General features: G+C 46.6%; 1 protein-coding gene across 4 annotated transcripts in view; it reads right to left on the bottom strand.

Annotated features, from left to right (window-relative positions):
• Positions 1–7481: 7481 nt before the first annotated feature.
• Positions 7482–13391, bottom strand: part of Lyzl4 (lysozyme like 4) — a 35874-nt gene continuing 29964 nt past the window's right edge. For all 4 annotated transcript variants that reach the window (XM_076917390.1, XM_076917389.1, XM_076917387.1 and 1 more), the window contains one exon: positions 7482–7732. In XM_076917390.1, the coding sequence (XP_076773505.1) occupies positions 7663–7732 (70 nt within the window). In that variant the 3' untranslated portion in view covers positions 7482–7662. The remainder of the gene's footprint in view (positions 7733–13391) is intronic.

Genomic DNA, 13391 nt, shown 5'->3' on the forward strand with positions numbered 1-13391 from the left:
GCAAAGCTGATAGCCGCTTTCTGCTAAAAGTCGGCCCCCAACACTTTCTCTCCTACTTAGTGTTGGGATAGAGAAAGGGAGAGAGGGGATATAAGGACAAAATGGTGGATTACTATATCTTCTTGTTAGGAAACGAAAGACAGATTATTATATATTCTTTTAGACTAGAAAGAACAACAAGTCTCAAATATTTTAGACTTCTATAGATTTTCACATATTGATAGAAATTTAAGGTTATATTTGCTACAATATACTGTATGTGATTCAAATCTTGTTTAAGGTATTGTATCTATGCAACCCATTTAAAAATATAATGTAAAGTTCTAGTCCTATGAAAGCTAATATTGTAAACCGTTTAGGGTAACTAAGTATATATAATTTGTAGTCATGTTAGGTGCTAATTTAGTTTAATTGCAGACATAAGCTTTATTTGGCCTCCTGTATATGTCTTCAAAGGTAAGCAGAAAATAAAGTGGGAAACGAGCAACCTTCTATTTAGATTACTTCAGATAGAAAGGTGGTCCTCGAACACCTCAGAGATCTGCAGATCGTCCGTTAGGCTGGCAGACTAGAAAGCCTTGAGGCTGAAATGGACATTTGCTAAAGGCTGGGTGATCAGGACTGGACCAGTGCGTCAACGGATCTTCATGAGGACAAAAGACTGTTCCATTTGTGGGACTGATAATTGTCTCTGTGGTAACAGTTAAACTGTGTATAATTTTTAGCTTAAACGGAAAGGGGGAAGACAGAGAAGAATTTTAATCCAGAAACATGGCTGCTCTAGCAAGGGATCACATCCAAAGATATGATCTGGCTGGAATACAGGCATGACCTTAGCATATATTTTTAATCTCTAACAGTGAAGATAAGGTTAGTTTGTAGAAGGAAGCAGACATGTTTGAAGGTGACATCTAATTGAGGGGCAGACGAAGTGAGGAATCAGAGAAAGAAATCTGACAGAATGAGTCAGAGGTAGGATGCACCTACTCTCATGAGAACAGCACAAGAAAGAGAGGCCACTTAACAGCAGTATGGGGAGAAAGAGTATAGTGGTGTGTGTGTGTGTGTGTGTGTGTGTGGTCTGCGTGTGTGTGTGGTGGTGGTGGGGTTGTGTGTGTGTGGTGGGTAGCAGTTTTGTTGGGATAGTTTTAGAGAGACAGGTTTCAGAGAGAACAAGCTAGACACAGGTGAAGACAGAACAAGCCAGAGAATGAGAAGGAACCAGAAGATTTAGAAGAGTGAGCTATACTTCTGGCTTCCCATCCAATAGATTTGTAAATTCATACTGACCTCCAACTCAGTTAGAACTGTGATGATCTTGTCCCTGTCTGGTATCTCTTCCTTAACAGGAAGTAGGATTAATTTACTTTTAAAAAGACAAAAAGGACTACACTACTGTTAGGAGCGAATTAATTAGGTTAATTTGTTACATATTATTGCAGGTAGATGGGTGTTGGTGTAATTTTTTTTATCAAATTATGTAAACTCAAAGTAGACAGAGCACAGTGGTGCCACCATCCCTAAGTGCAAGGAAAACCATGCACTACATATCTGATGCTTCACCAACTGGGAGGCAGAGACGGGAGGCTCTCTGTGAGTTCAAGGTCATTCTGGTTTACAGAGCTAGCTCCAGAACAGCCAGGGCTACATAGAAATACCCTGTCTCATAAAAAAGCCAAAAAAGGAAAACACAACAAACAAATGAAAACACAAGATTGTCACCCAAGTAGAAAGAAAACACAGCTCTACCCAGAACAAGGTGAGAGTGAGGAGCAGATTGGTCCAGATGTCACCGTCACTTACTGAACCTCTCTCCAGGTAGGGTGCTCACGTGAGGGTTTATTACACTTCATCTACTTGGAGACCTCTCCCTGGGGCCTCTGACCCTCAGGCCTGCATTTTTTCTTTTCCCACCCCCAATTGCCATGGTCCCAACTGTGGTCCTTTCTGTTTTGCTATGACAGAAGGGATGAAAGGTTTATTTCGTTACAGATGTAATCCATCTGGACAGAAAAGCGTGGTGGCGGGCACAGGAGGCCAAGGAGGTCAGAAGAACTGGCCGGTGGGTGCTGGGGACCAAGCTTAGATCCTTTGCAGGTGCAGTCTGTGCTCTTAACCACGGACATCGCTTAAGTCACTCAACTCGGACGTTGCTGATCCAGCCGAGCTCCGCCCCTGGAAACGAACTCCTTCAGCTGTTGCCAAAGAGACAGATGTGGGCTGTTCTACTGAGGAGAAAGAAATTGATGAAGAGGCTCTGATTTCCACAGCTAAACCCATTCTGCTCTTTATATTATGAGCTTCTATAACTCAGTGGAAAAATTAATAATTAAAGAAAACAAAGTACACTAATTTAAATGTCCCTTACTACAGTAAGTCCTTAACAAATTAACTTAATTAAACTGGGTTCGCACAGTCTTTTCTTGTCATTTTCCAAGTCTAAGATTCCCCTGCCTAGCAGGGATGAGATCTCGTTCTTTTCCCAACACTGTGGGAGGCCCTGGGGAAGGGAAGGGGAGGAGACATAGGGAAGGGGAGTCCCATGCAGAGACTTCAGCTTCAGTTCTTCCCCTGGCTCACTAGCTGTGTGGACTCAGTGGTTAGAACTCTGAACCCAAGTCTCCCCAGCTGTGACATAGCATCATGTCCTGTCACTGTGACAAATACTGGACAAAAGTAATTTAAGGAGGGGAATTATTTTGGCTCATGCTTTCAGGGATGTTAGCCCATAGTCCATGACTCCATCGATTGCAAACTTACAATGAGGCTGAACATCATGATAGTGAAACATGTGGCCGAGGTTACCCACCTCATGATGGGTAGACAGAGGAAGGGACCATTTGTAACTTTCCAAGACACCTCCCCCACCAGAAAATTACATTCCTCCCAACTAAACCCTCCCCTAAAGTTTCCGCCAACTCCCAAACAGCACACCAGCTGAGGACCAAGCATGGAGCCATTTTGCATTCAGAGCCTAGCAAGTACTAACAGCCTCCCCACTTCTGAAGACAGCTCAGCCTGTTTACTCTGTTGTGACAGAACCGAAGAGGAACTTACTAGGCAGGGAATTCCAAGCCTGCTTAGGCCCTTCTTGCTCAGGAGGAAGGAGCATGCATGAAGGTGAAGGAGGGCTTGCTTTTGTCCAAAACCTGCTTTCAGGAAAAATCCACTCTTAACACTGAACTCGTCTATTCGGGACAGCGGAGACCTTGAAGTCCCTGTAACTCATCTCCTTGCTTTGGGGGCTCAGCTGAGTTCCCAACACAAGGATTCCAGGGAGGTTTTGGAACCACTGCAGGATTGTGTCACCAAGGCTACATTTTGAGTCTGACCTCAAGAGGCACCCACTAAGTGGCAGTTTTAAGGCACTGGGAACAAGCATGGGCCCCTGCTGCTTTCCGTTGCTGTCATAAGAAGCTCCCATGACAGTCAGGAAAGTACTCTTCCATCTGGAGGTGAGATGCCAGAAGGCATGGCCCACCAGGTCAGCGCCCTTGCATGCTCTTGGAGAGAAGCCATTTCCACTTTGTCCAAGTGGGGGGGGGGGCATTCAGATGTGGCTGCCACAGGCACATAACCACCCCTCCCTCCAGCCATAGTCATGGAGGTCCCTTTCTCATAGGGTCTCTGAAGTCTCTCTTCCCATCATTCTGCTAATTACTTTCTCATTGCTGTGACAAAAAGCAGCTTATAGCAGGGAGGTTTGTTGTGGCTCATGGTTTGAGGGTACAGCCAGTCACAGTGGCAGAAATAACTCTTGGTGACCCTCACCTCACTTCCTTAGGAACCAGAAAGCATGGAGGAAGGAACTCTGGGCTTGGCTGTTTCTGCTTCCTTCCTGTTTATTTAGTTCAAGACTCCAGTTCATGGGAGAGTGCAGCCCTCATGCAGTGCAGTCTTTCCCTTCTCAGTTAGCCTCCCTACAAACACCCTGAGGGCATGCCCAGAGCTGAATCTTCTAGATGGTTCTAAATATAGTCAAGGTGACAAGATGGATGTCGCAGGAGTTTGTCTGGAGGTCATAGCGTGCTGCTTCATCAGTCTTCACACCCAATGGGATGCGGTTATTATTCTCATTTTGCAGAAGGTAGAAGCAAAATTTAGAGAGATTGACTACTCTTCCCAAGGTTGGGAAATTCTGGACTCCAAACGCTTGCTTCACAAGGGCCTGGTGAGGAATTTATTGACTTAAGTTTCATAGAGCACCCAGGATGTATGTCACACAAAGAAACATTTGTACATCTCAATGCAGACTGCTCTACAGTCGATGAAAAGAAACAAAAAGAAACATGTTGCCTCCAGTCAGAGCCCAGCTTCTTTGTAGGGAACTCAGGAGTCACCTGGTTTTCCAGGGAGCCACGCGCTGTGAGTACAGCAGCCCCTTGCTGGCGCCTGACAAGGTCGGAGAAAAACAGCTTCCTATAAACCAGCACAAACTGTAACTGTAAATGTTTCCAAGTTGTGTGAGCCCATATTTTTAAGATGTAGAAACATAAATGGGGCATCTCAGAGAAATGACAGTCTGCTCTGTTGACTACTTTTGAAACTTAAAGGTAAAAATCACATCTTCCTTCAAAACGGTGTTGTGATGCCAGCTATTCTGCCTGGGAATTGAGGCTCAGTGGCCCTCCAGCCTCGCCTACTTGCCAAGTTCTGAGCCAGTGAGAAACCCTCTAAAAAAAGACAACAGTGCTTCAAAGACAGCACCCAGATACTCAAGGTTGTTCCTAACCTCCAAATGCACACACGTGAACTCACAAGCGCAGGCACACACGTGCACCCTCAGGAACAATCAGATGCATTCTCATAAGTACTCATGGGCATACACAGAGGGGGAGGGGGAGGGGGAGGGGAGGGGGAGGGGAGGGGGAGGGGAGGGGGAGGGGGAGGGGGAGGGGGAGGGGGAGGGGGAGGGGAGGGGGAGGGGGAGGGGGAGGGGGAGGGGAGGGGGAGGGGGAGGGGGAGGGGGAGGGGGAGGGGGAGGGGGAGGGGAGGGGGGGGAGGGGGAGGGGGAGGGGGAGGGGGAGGGGGAGGGGGAGGGGGAGGGGGAGGGGGAGGGGGAGGGGGAGGGGGAGGGGGAGGGGGAGGGGGAGGGGGAGGGGGAGGGGGAGGGGGAGGGGGAGGGGGAGGGAGAGGGAGAGGGAGAGGGAGAGGGAGAGGGAGAGGGAGAGGGAGAGGGAGAGGGAGAGGGAGAGGGAGAGGGAGAGGGAGAGGGAGAGGGAGAGGGAGAGGGAGAGGGAGAGGGAGAGGGAGAGGGAGAGGGAGAATTAACACCAATATAATTGCAGAGTTTGGGGAGAGCTGTGTTAAGGTTCAGTTTACTGCTATGTATTGCCATGCTAAGTGCAGGCCCCCAAGGCCTGGTTTCCTCAGAGATGAGAGAGTCTGCATATAGACCCAAGTGACCTTGCCCCCAAATTATTTCTGACTGGTGAATAAAGATGCCTACAGCCTATAGCTGGGCAGAATTGCGAGGCAGAGCTTGGTATTCCTGGGCTTGGGGGCAAGGAGACTATGAGGAGAGGAAAAAGGAGGTGGAGAGAGGAAAAAGATGCCATGGGTTTGGAGTCAAGAAAGCATGGCCAGGAGGGTTGGCCAATAGGAGTTAAGAGCAGTCCAGATGAGACGCAGTAGTACAGGGTTGTTGATAGAAAATGGATTTTAATAGCATAGAGGGTAGATATCTGTTCAGCCTTAATATTAATAAAGGCTTACTATAAATATAAGGGGTGTGTGTGTGACTTTTATCTGAGAACTGAATGATCGAAGTCAACATAGAAACCCCAGATTGGGATTAAATATTTTCAACAATAGAGGTGTATGGGACGTGGGTTCTAAGAAGAAACCCAGCACATACTCGTCACTTACTGGATTAAAGCCAAGTTATGCCACCTCTCCAGAGCTGTTTTGTCACCTGTAAGACTGTTATAATTCAAATTTAGCATCTAAGGTTTGGAGAGGTTTGGAGATGTGGGTGAGGGAAGAGTCCTGTGCAGTCTGTGAAATCGGGATCTTTACAGTAATTGCTGGTACTCAAAGTTGTAATGACATAGCTCTGTGAGAGTGACATTACCTCATCCAGCTTTGACGATGGAAGCGGGAGCAGGGGACCTGGCTGAGGTATCGGTGTTCATTGTGACCAGCCAGCTGGAGGGCACGAGGCCAGGAGATGATGTTGGGAAACTCTGGTCCCATCAATACCCTAACATTTGCTTTCCCCTTGAGCTGCACATCCTTGTTGACACAGAGCCCATTAGGGACTGATGAACATTCTTGGAAGTAATGGGCTGGAAGGCGGCGGCAGCTGGGTTTCCTCTTGAGATGATAGTGCTCTGATAATCTCAGGCGTCCCTAATGTCTACACCAGCATTGGGCTGCAGCCTGGCACTGTTGCTCTTGAGTCCACACGTGGAAACAATGCCAGGTCCAAATCTCAATAGTAAAGTTTCCCTCAATGTCTCAAAAGCTTCTGCTGAGCCCAGGGACCGCTGTTACTGGTGTCAGTTAACTGGGATTCATGCTCTGTGTTTGGGAAACACTATGACTCTTTTTTTTTTTTTTTCAGAGACAAGGCAGAAGAACCATGCAGAAGCATGAGACCAAACCAATCCATCAGGATTGAGCTGGACTGGAAGCTGGCTCTGGAAGTTCTAGTTCACAGCAAAGAGGAGCCAGGGCCTGCCTGCTTTTATGCGGCTTGCCTTTCAGGTGGCTACCGACTGCTCAGCCTGATCAATTTATCTGTACGTTAAACAATACAGGATTATGTACATTAAAGCTTGCCTATCTAATGGGATATAGGAAGGATCCTGATATAGACCCGAAAATATTAGGCCACAAATTAGTGGTAGAAAAAGCAAGCTACGATACTGTATATTCAATAGTGGCCTGTGCTTGTAAGTTTGAAAAAAAGGATGTGGGCATGCACACATGGACCCTCAAAGTCCAGGAATGAGACACACAAAAAGGTTAATGGTCCCCAGGCTCTCTCAGCATAGGCTCCAGAGCGATACAAACTGCAGCAATGATAACCTGTTTACTGTGAGGGGGAAGTATTTTTAATAACCTTCTTTATCTGTATTCCCAGATTGCTTCATCTAAAGGTGTATTATGTGTCATCTTTAAATGTGAGAAGGGTGGGCTCCAGAACAGGCACAGAAGCACCTGTACTGTCTTAAAGAGGACACAACCAAGAACTCAAACAGTAGCCCTAACCCCTCAAAGGCGCATGCAGGAGTGTGTCTCCTAGGTGACTCCAAGTCCAGCCAAGCTGGCTGTGAAGAAGCCATTTGTCCAGCTTCCCCACTCTTGTGACTCCTCTCAACTTCCACTGTGTCTCCCCCTCCTTTCCCTGCTGCAGACTTACACCCCTGCTCTCACACCCCTCCCTTGAGAATCAGAAATGGTAAGTCACAAAAGTGGTGAATAGTGATCACGGCCATACTGCTCGTGATATAATAACGTAGGCGGAGACTTCAGGCCCAGGCTGAGTAATTAGCTGGTTTATTCTGCACCTTGCACCCCTGGATGAAGTGAGGACTGTCGTCCTTTTCCATCTGGAGCTGTCAGTGGTGAGATAACTGGATGGATTGAAGCAGCAAACAGAAAAGCATCCTCAGTCCCAAGACTCGGCTGGCAAGTAAGACAGGGCCACTCAGGTGCCTACAAATTACAGCCATCCAGCCACCGACCCAGAATGTCAGACAGCTGGCAGTTCTTTGACCAGACGGGCCTGCGGAGGGAAGGCCAGAGTGATCAGTAGCAGTTCCTTGTAGTGAGAGCTTGGGGTCCCCAGGGCCATGCTACCCACACCTGCCTGGCTGGCCCCGGGGACATCTGAGTCTCTCCTCTGTGGAACTCAGGCTTTTGGTGTTCTTAGCACTCACCCTGGTGTGGATGCAGGTGCTTTCTTCATGATACACCCACACTGTCCCTGCCTCACACAGGAACCCCACCCAACCGGGGCACCCCTGCCCTGTGATGTATCAGTTGTCCCTCTAAGACAGCTTCAGAGTTCTTTGACTAGCACATGGCACCAGAGAGTGTCCATGGCCTCAGGCTCCTTCCACCCCTCTGTGTACATCCTTCATTCTATAGCATCTAAAATTCCTTCACCCTCTCCACCCTTTCTGGAGTGTCTGGACTGAACCTCTAACCTCTTCTCCGGATGTTCCTAACAGTACTCCTCCAGTTCCAGTCTCTAGTGCCAACTCCTGGACCTGAGTCCGTACCCCATCTGCAGTCCTGCTCCTCAAACTAGCAGGATGGGTGACCTGTAGTAGAAAGAGGTCCCCTGGTCCCTTATAGCTACAAAGCTCCAGAAAATACACACGCCCACATTCCCAGAAACCCCAAGGCTCTTCATAGCTCAAGGCAGTGTAGAGAGAATATCTTATAAGCATCATCTGTCAATAAAGCAGCTTATGGCCAATGAGCTGAGGAAGAAAACAGGAGGTGGGACATCTGACAGGAATAGAGAGGATTCTGGGAAATAGAAGTGTGAGAGATTTATGCATGCCAGAAACTCTGAGGATGCAGACATAAGAAGACAGGGAGAAGAAACCAGCCCTGTCACTGAACCCAGGTTAAAAGGGAGAACAAGTTAAGAACAAGTAAGGGAACAAGGTGAAGCTTATTGTGGGTCCCAGCTCCAGAGGGCTTCCCATGAAGATCTCCGGCCCTGCCGGGTGCAGGGGGTCCAGGCCAAGGGGGTAGAGTGTGAGCAGGGAGGGGGAATTGCCTCCACCACCTCCACTGCTGCCTCTGCCCGCATCTCCGCTGTTGTCACCCAGTTACTCCCAGGTGCTGCACCTGTCTGTCTGCACTGAGCTGGTCCAGGCTGGGCCAGTGAGAAGCCAGCTAGCTAGCAAGGAGAGGAGGGTCCTGAAGGGAGAGCAGATCTCTTCCCAAGTGTTACAGCTCTTTCGACAGAAACTCTCGGACAACAGGATGATTCTCACACACCTTTACTTCTCCCAAATAGGGTTCTTATATACTGTTTTGGGGTGGGTTAGGGTCTAACAGCAGATAACCCCTATTGGCTTGGTCTGAGAGCCTGGAGATACCTCATCTACATGTGGGAGACCTGAGGCACTGTTCCTACGTAACTGATAGCCTAGACCTCTCTGTGGGAGGGACTGTGGAGGGCTGAAGCTAAGTAAAAGGAACCAGGGGCCCAGGAGCAAGGCTAAACACCTACTGTCCCATTAGGGTCCGGGGTTTGAGGCCTGTGCTCGACCAGGTACCCAGCTGCCTCTCACAGCCCACCACCCCACAGCTTATGGCCTAGGCATTTATTTAAAAAAAAAATAAGTAGTCTCAGAGTCATTATTTCTGGGGATTAAATGGCCAGGAGAGAAAGCATGAAGTTTCAGGCAGATGGTGTGGAAGGGATTCCCCTTCCACTGTAGGGACCTTCTCTTTTCTCTTGTCCACCCAGCAGAGCAGGGTGACTCAGTCTGAGCTATAAAGGATACATGGCTGTTTTTCAGCTTACTAAGAACCTGCCTTACCAGGAGTCTGGACAATAAGGCCCCTCGACCAGTGTGGCCCAGGATAGTGCTTCCTAGGACCATACAACCAAGATGATTCAGCTCATTAGTGTTTATCCTAGAGACTCAGCCAAGATGACCAATTAATCAGAAAGCCCAGGCCACGTATGAAATGAACCTCAGACTTTCAGGAGACAGTTATCATTAGCAAGATTTCCACCACTGTGTGCAGTCTGTTCTGTTAGCCACGAGGCTGCTTTACTGGATTCATGATGTGGACAACACTGAATAGACACAGCAAAAACTAAAGACCTTTATTGCCTGCCTCACTTTTCACAACCAAATCAATTCCAAAGGAATCCAAACTTGAAGCACAAAAGGACGAAAATCATAAAAATTCTATTTTATAATTTAGTAAACGTATCTAGGGGCTTACATGCCATCTGCAGACCTCCAATATGAGAAAACATGGATGGAGTTCTTTGAAGCGTCTAGAATAAAATACTTCTAATTCATGTGCACTTGTGTGTGCACTAGGGTGCAGATGCACATGTGTATGGTGTGCACACACGTGTGTGTATGCTTGTATGTATGTGTGTGTGCATGCATGCATATGGAAGGCAAAGGTTACAATCAGGTGTTGTTCCTCAAGCACGGTCCACCTTGTTTCTTGAGATAGGGTCTTCTTCTGGTCTGAAGCGGCTGGCCAGTGAGGCCCAGGACTCTACCCATCTCTACCTCCCCCAGCCCTGGGATTACAAATGCATGCCACCATACTTAACTAATTTTTAAACATGGATTCTGGGGATCAAAGTCAAGTCCTCATGCTTTCCAGGCAAATAAATTACCAACTGAGCCATCTCCTCCATTCTTAAAGACTTTCCTAAGAAGGGGGCTTCACACAGACCCAGAAACCACAAGAGAAAAGGCAGACATATCTGATTCTAAGAAACTGTTAGGTCTCCTTTACGATGAAGACACCATAAACAAAGTCAAAATACAAATGGCAAATCCAAGACAACAACTCACTGTGGCTGATGAAGATTTCACATCCCTAGTCTATAAAGGATGCATTACTTATGTAAGAAGGGTCTGAAGAGATGTCTCAGTAGTTAAAAGCATATACTGGACATATACAGAGTTCAGTTCCCAGCAACCACAGGGCAGCTCACAACTGCCTGGAACACCAGCTCCAGGAAACACAATGCCTTCTTCTAACCTCTGCAGGGACTGCACACACACACAGACACGCACACGCGCGCACACACACACACTTAAAAATATTTCTTAGTCTTAAAATAGTTGGTAGGAATTAAAGAAAACATAAGATAGTGGATAATATTGATAGTCCATCTGACTGGGTTTAGAATTATCTTAAGACACATGTAGAGTGCCTGTGAAGGGCTTTCCAGAGAGGTTTAACCGACCGTGGTAAATCCTGCCTTGAACACAGGTGATAACCACACTACAGGCTGGTATACATAACTGAAAAAGCAGAGGAGGGGAGGAGCCAGTTAGCAGAGTACCTATATTTCTCCCCGCTCAGTTTCCTGATCTGCAGACATGTGAGCAAACAACATCACCCATACTGCCTTACCCCTCCAATTATAGTGAACAGAGTCCTCAAAATAAACCTGTTCTCCTTAAGCTACTTCCTAACAGGAATTTGATTGCAAGCAGTAACAAAAGTATGAGTAAGCACCTTACAGAAAAGTAACAAGGACATATGAAAGGATAATCACTTTTTCTTATGGCTAAAAACAAAGTGCAAAACAACAGTCTTACACTTTGCTGTTTCCCACGATGGTGCCAGAGTTTGTGGTTTTCTTAGTTGCTGAGCAGAGAAAATGCAAGCATCCTGGTGGGATGAGACAAGATCCAAATGGTAGTTCACCGTGTCTCTCCAGCTTGTATTTATTCATTTTTTTGTTTTGCTTTATTTTTAAGTAGGGTCTCATATAGCCCAAGCTGAACTCAAACCCCCTATGTTGCTGAGGCTGAACTAAAAGTTCATGATCCTACTGCCTCCACCTCCTGAAAGTTGGGGTTGTAGACATGCACCACCAAGCCCAGTTTCTCTCCAGCTTTTTAATACACCAAATAGTCCTAAAATGTTTCCTTCAGGAGATCTCAGACACTTGAAAGAACATGCAAGCTCTAAAATGCTAAATGTTTACAACAAAATTCTTTAAAACAGCAATAATGGCCAGATTGATGCATAAATTAAAATTTAACGTGGTATAATTTAAAATAGTATAATATGGCAGTATTCAATGATCATCCTCTGAATTAAAACATTTCCATTCTCAGGAGGCTTCTTAAGATCCAGGAAATGAACAATTCACAAGTTTCAGAAAGTCCCTGAAACTTACAAGACTCTCAAGGCTTCTCCTTTTCCAGGGTTATAGAAGTCATGAACAGCTTATTGGGGAGATTTTAACCTATCCATCTGCCTACAAGGCACACATCACTTCAGGTTTACAGTTTTAATGAGTCCACACTAAGATTGGGGTGGGTTTCTTGATGTTACAGTGTCTTTGATCTGTCCCTGTACCTGAAGTAACATTAAAAAAGTCATTGGTTTGCCAAGCTGGACTTTGACAGAATTGTTACTTTGACCTTTTTGGGTAAGTAGACATTTGTTCACATTGCCTCAGGATAGTATCACACAAGTACTAGACACAGGGCTGTAGGCTGCAGTTTAAATTCAACATGACATTGCAAACACAATTTTTAAAAAAAGCAATAATAAAAAGGTCTGACCTCAGAGGGCTGAAGAAATAGATCAGCAGTTTAGACTACTGGTTGCTCTTTCAGAGGACCTAAGTTCAGTTCCCAGAACCCACATGGTGCTTCATAACCATCCATAACTCCAGTTCCAGGAGCTTCAATCACTTCATTTGATTTCCAAGTGCGTGAGGCACACACATGTATACAAGCAAAACATTCACACATAAAATAAAAGTTTCTAAGAGATCTAAAAGATAAAAATGCTGATCTCTGAGACAGGCTAAGTCAGTAAAGGCGTGCTTACAGTGCAACCACAAGAACCTGAGTTCAGGGCCGGGCAATGGTGGCGCACGCCTGTAATCCCAGCACTTGGGAGGCAGAGGCAGGTGGATTTCTGAGTTCAAGGCCAGCCTGGTCTACAGTGAGTTCCAGGACAGCCAGGGCTACACAGAGAAACCCTGTCTTGAAAAAAACAAAAAAAACAAAACAAACAAACAAACAAACAAACAAACAAAAGAACCTGAGTTCAGAACCAAGTGAAAAGGCAAACGTAGTGGCAAATCCCAGAAACAAGGAGCAGACACAAAAAAAAGGGTATCCAGGGGACTCATTGGCTAATCAATCCACCTGAATCAGCAGACTTCAGGTTCCATGAAAAACCCTGTCTCACAAAAATGAGGGAAAGGGCAAGTGAGGAAGATGGCACACATGCACACATGTACAGACAACAGATGACAGACAGACAGACAGACAGACAGACAGACAGTGTGTTATTGATGTGAGCTATGATGGTGAATCACAGACATTTAACCTCACTAGAAAACAAGTTCTGAGTGTCTTTGTGAGAATGCTTCCAGAGAGGTTCCACTAAGCAGGAACAGCCCAGCCTGAATGTGAGCAGCACTGGCCCATGGGTTGACCAAAAGGAAAATACAGCTGAGAACCATTATTCACCTCTTGTCACTCCTTGACTGTGACTCTCAAGAGGCCAGGCACCTCACACATTTTTGCCACACTGACTGTCCTGCCACGACAGACTGTGCCCCTCAAACTGTGAGCCAGGATGCATGGGTTCCCTTCTGCCTTCAGTTGCTTCTGCCAGGCATTTGGTCACAGCCTTGTTCAGCCTCCAGTGTGAGCTGCAGATACCCACTTACCACACTCTCATCC

The sequence above is a fragment of the Arvicanthis niloticus genome, chromosome 21 (genome assembly GCF_011762505.2).
Source record: "Arvicanthis niloticus isolate mArvNil1 chromosome 21, mArvNil1.pat.X, whole genome shotgun sequence".
In the NCBI taxonomy this organism is placed as follows: Eukaryota; Metazoa; Chordata; class Mammalia; order Rodentia; family Muridae; genus Arvicanthis; species Arvicanthis niloticus.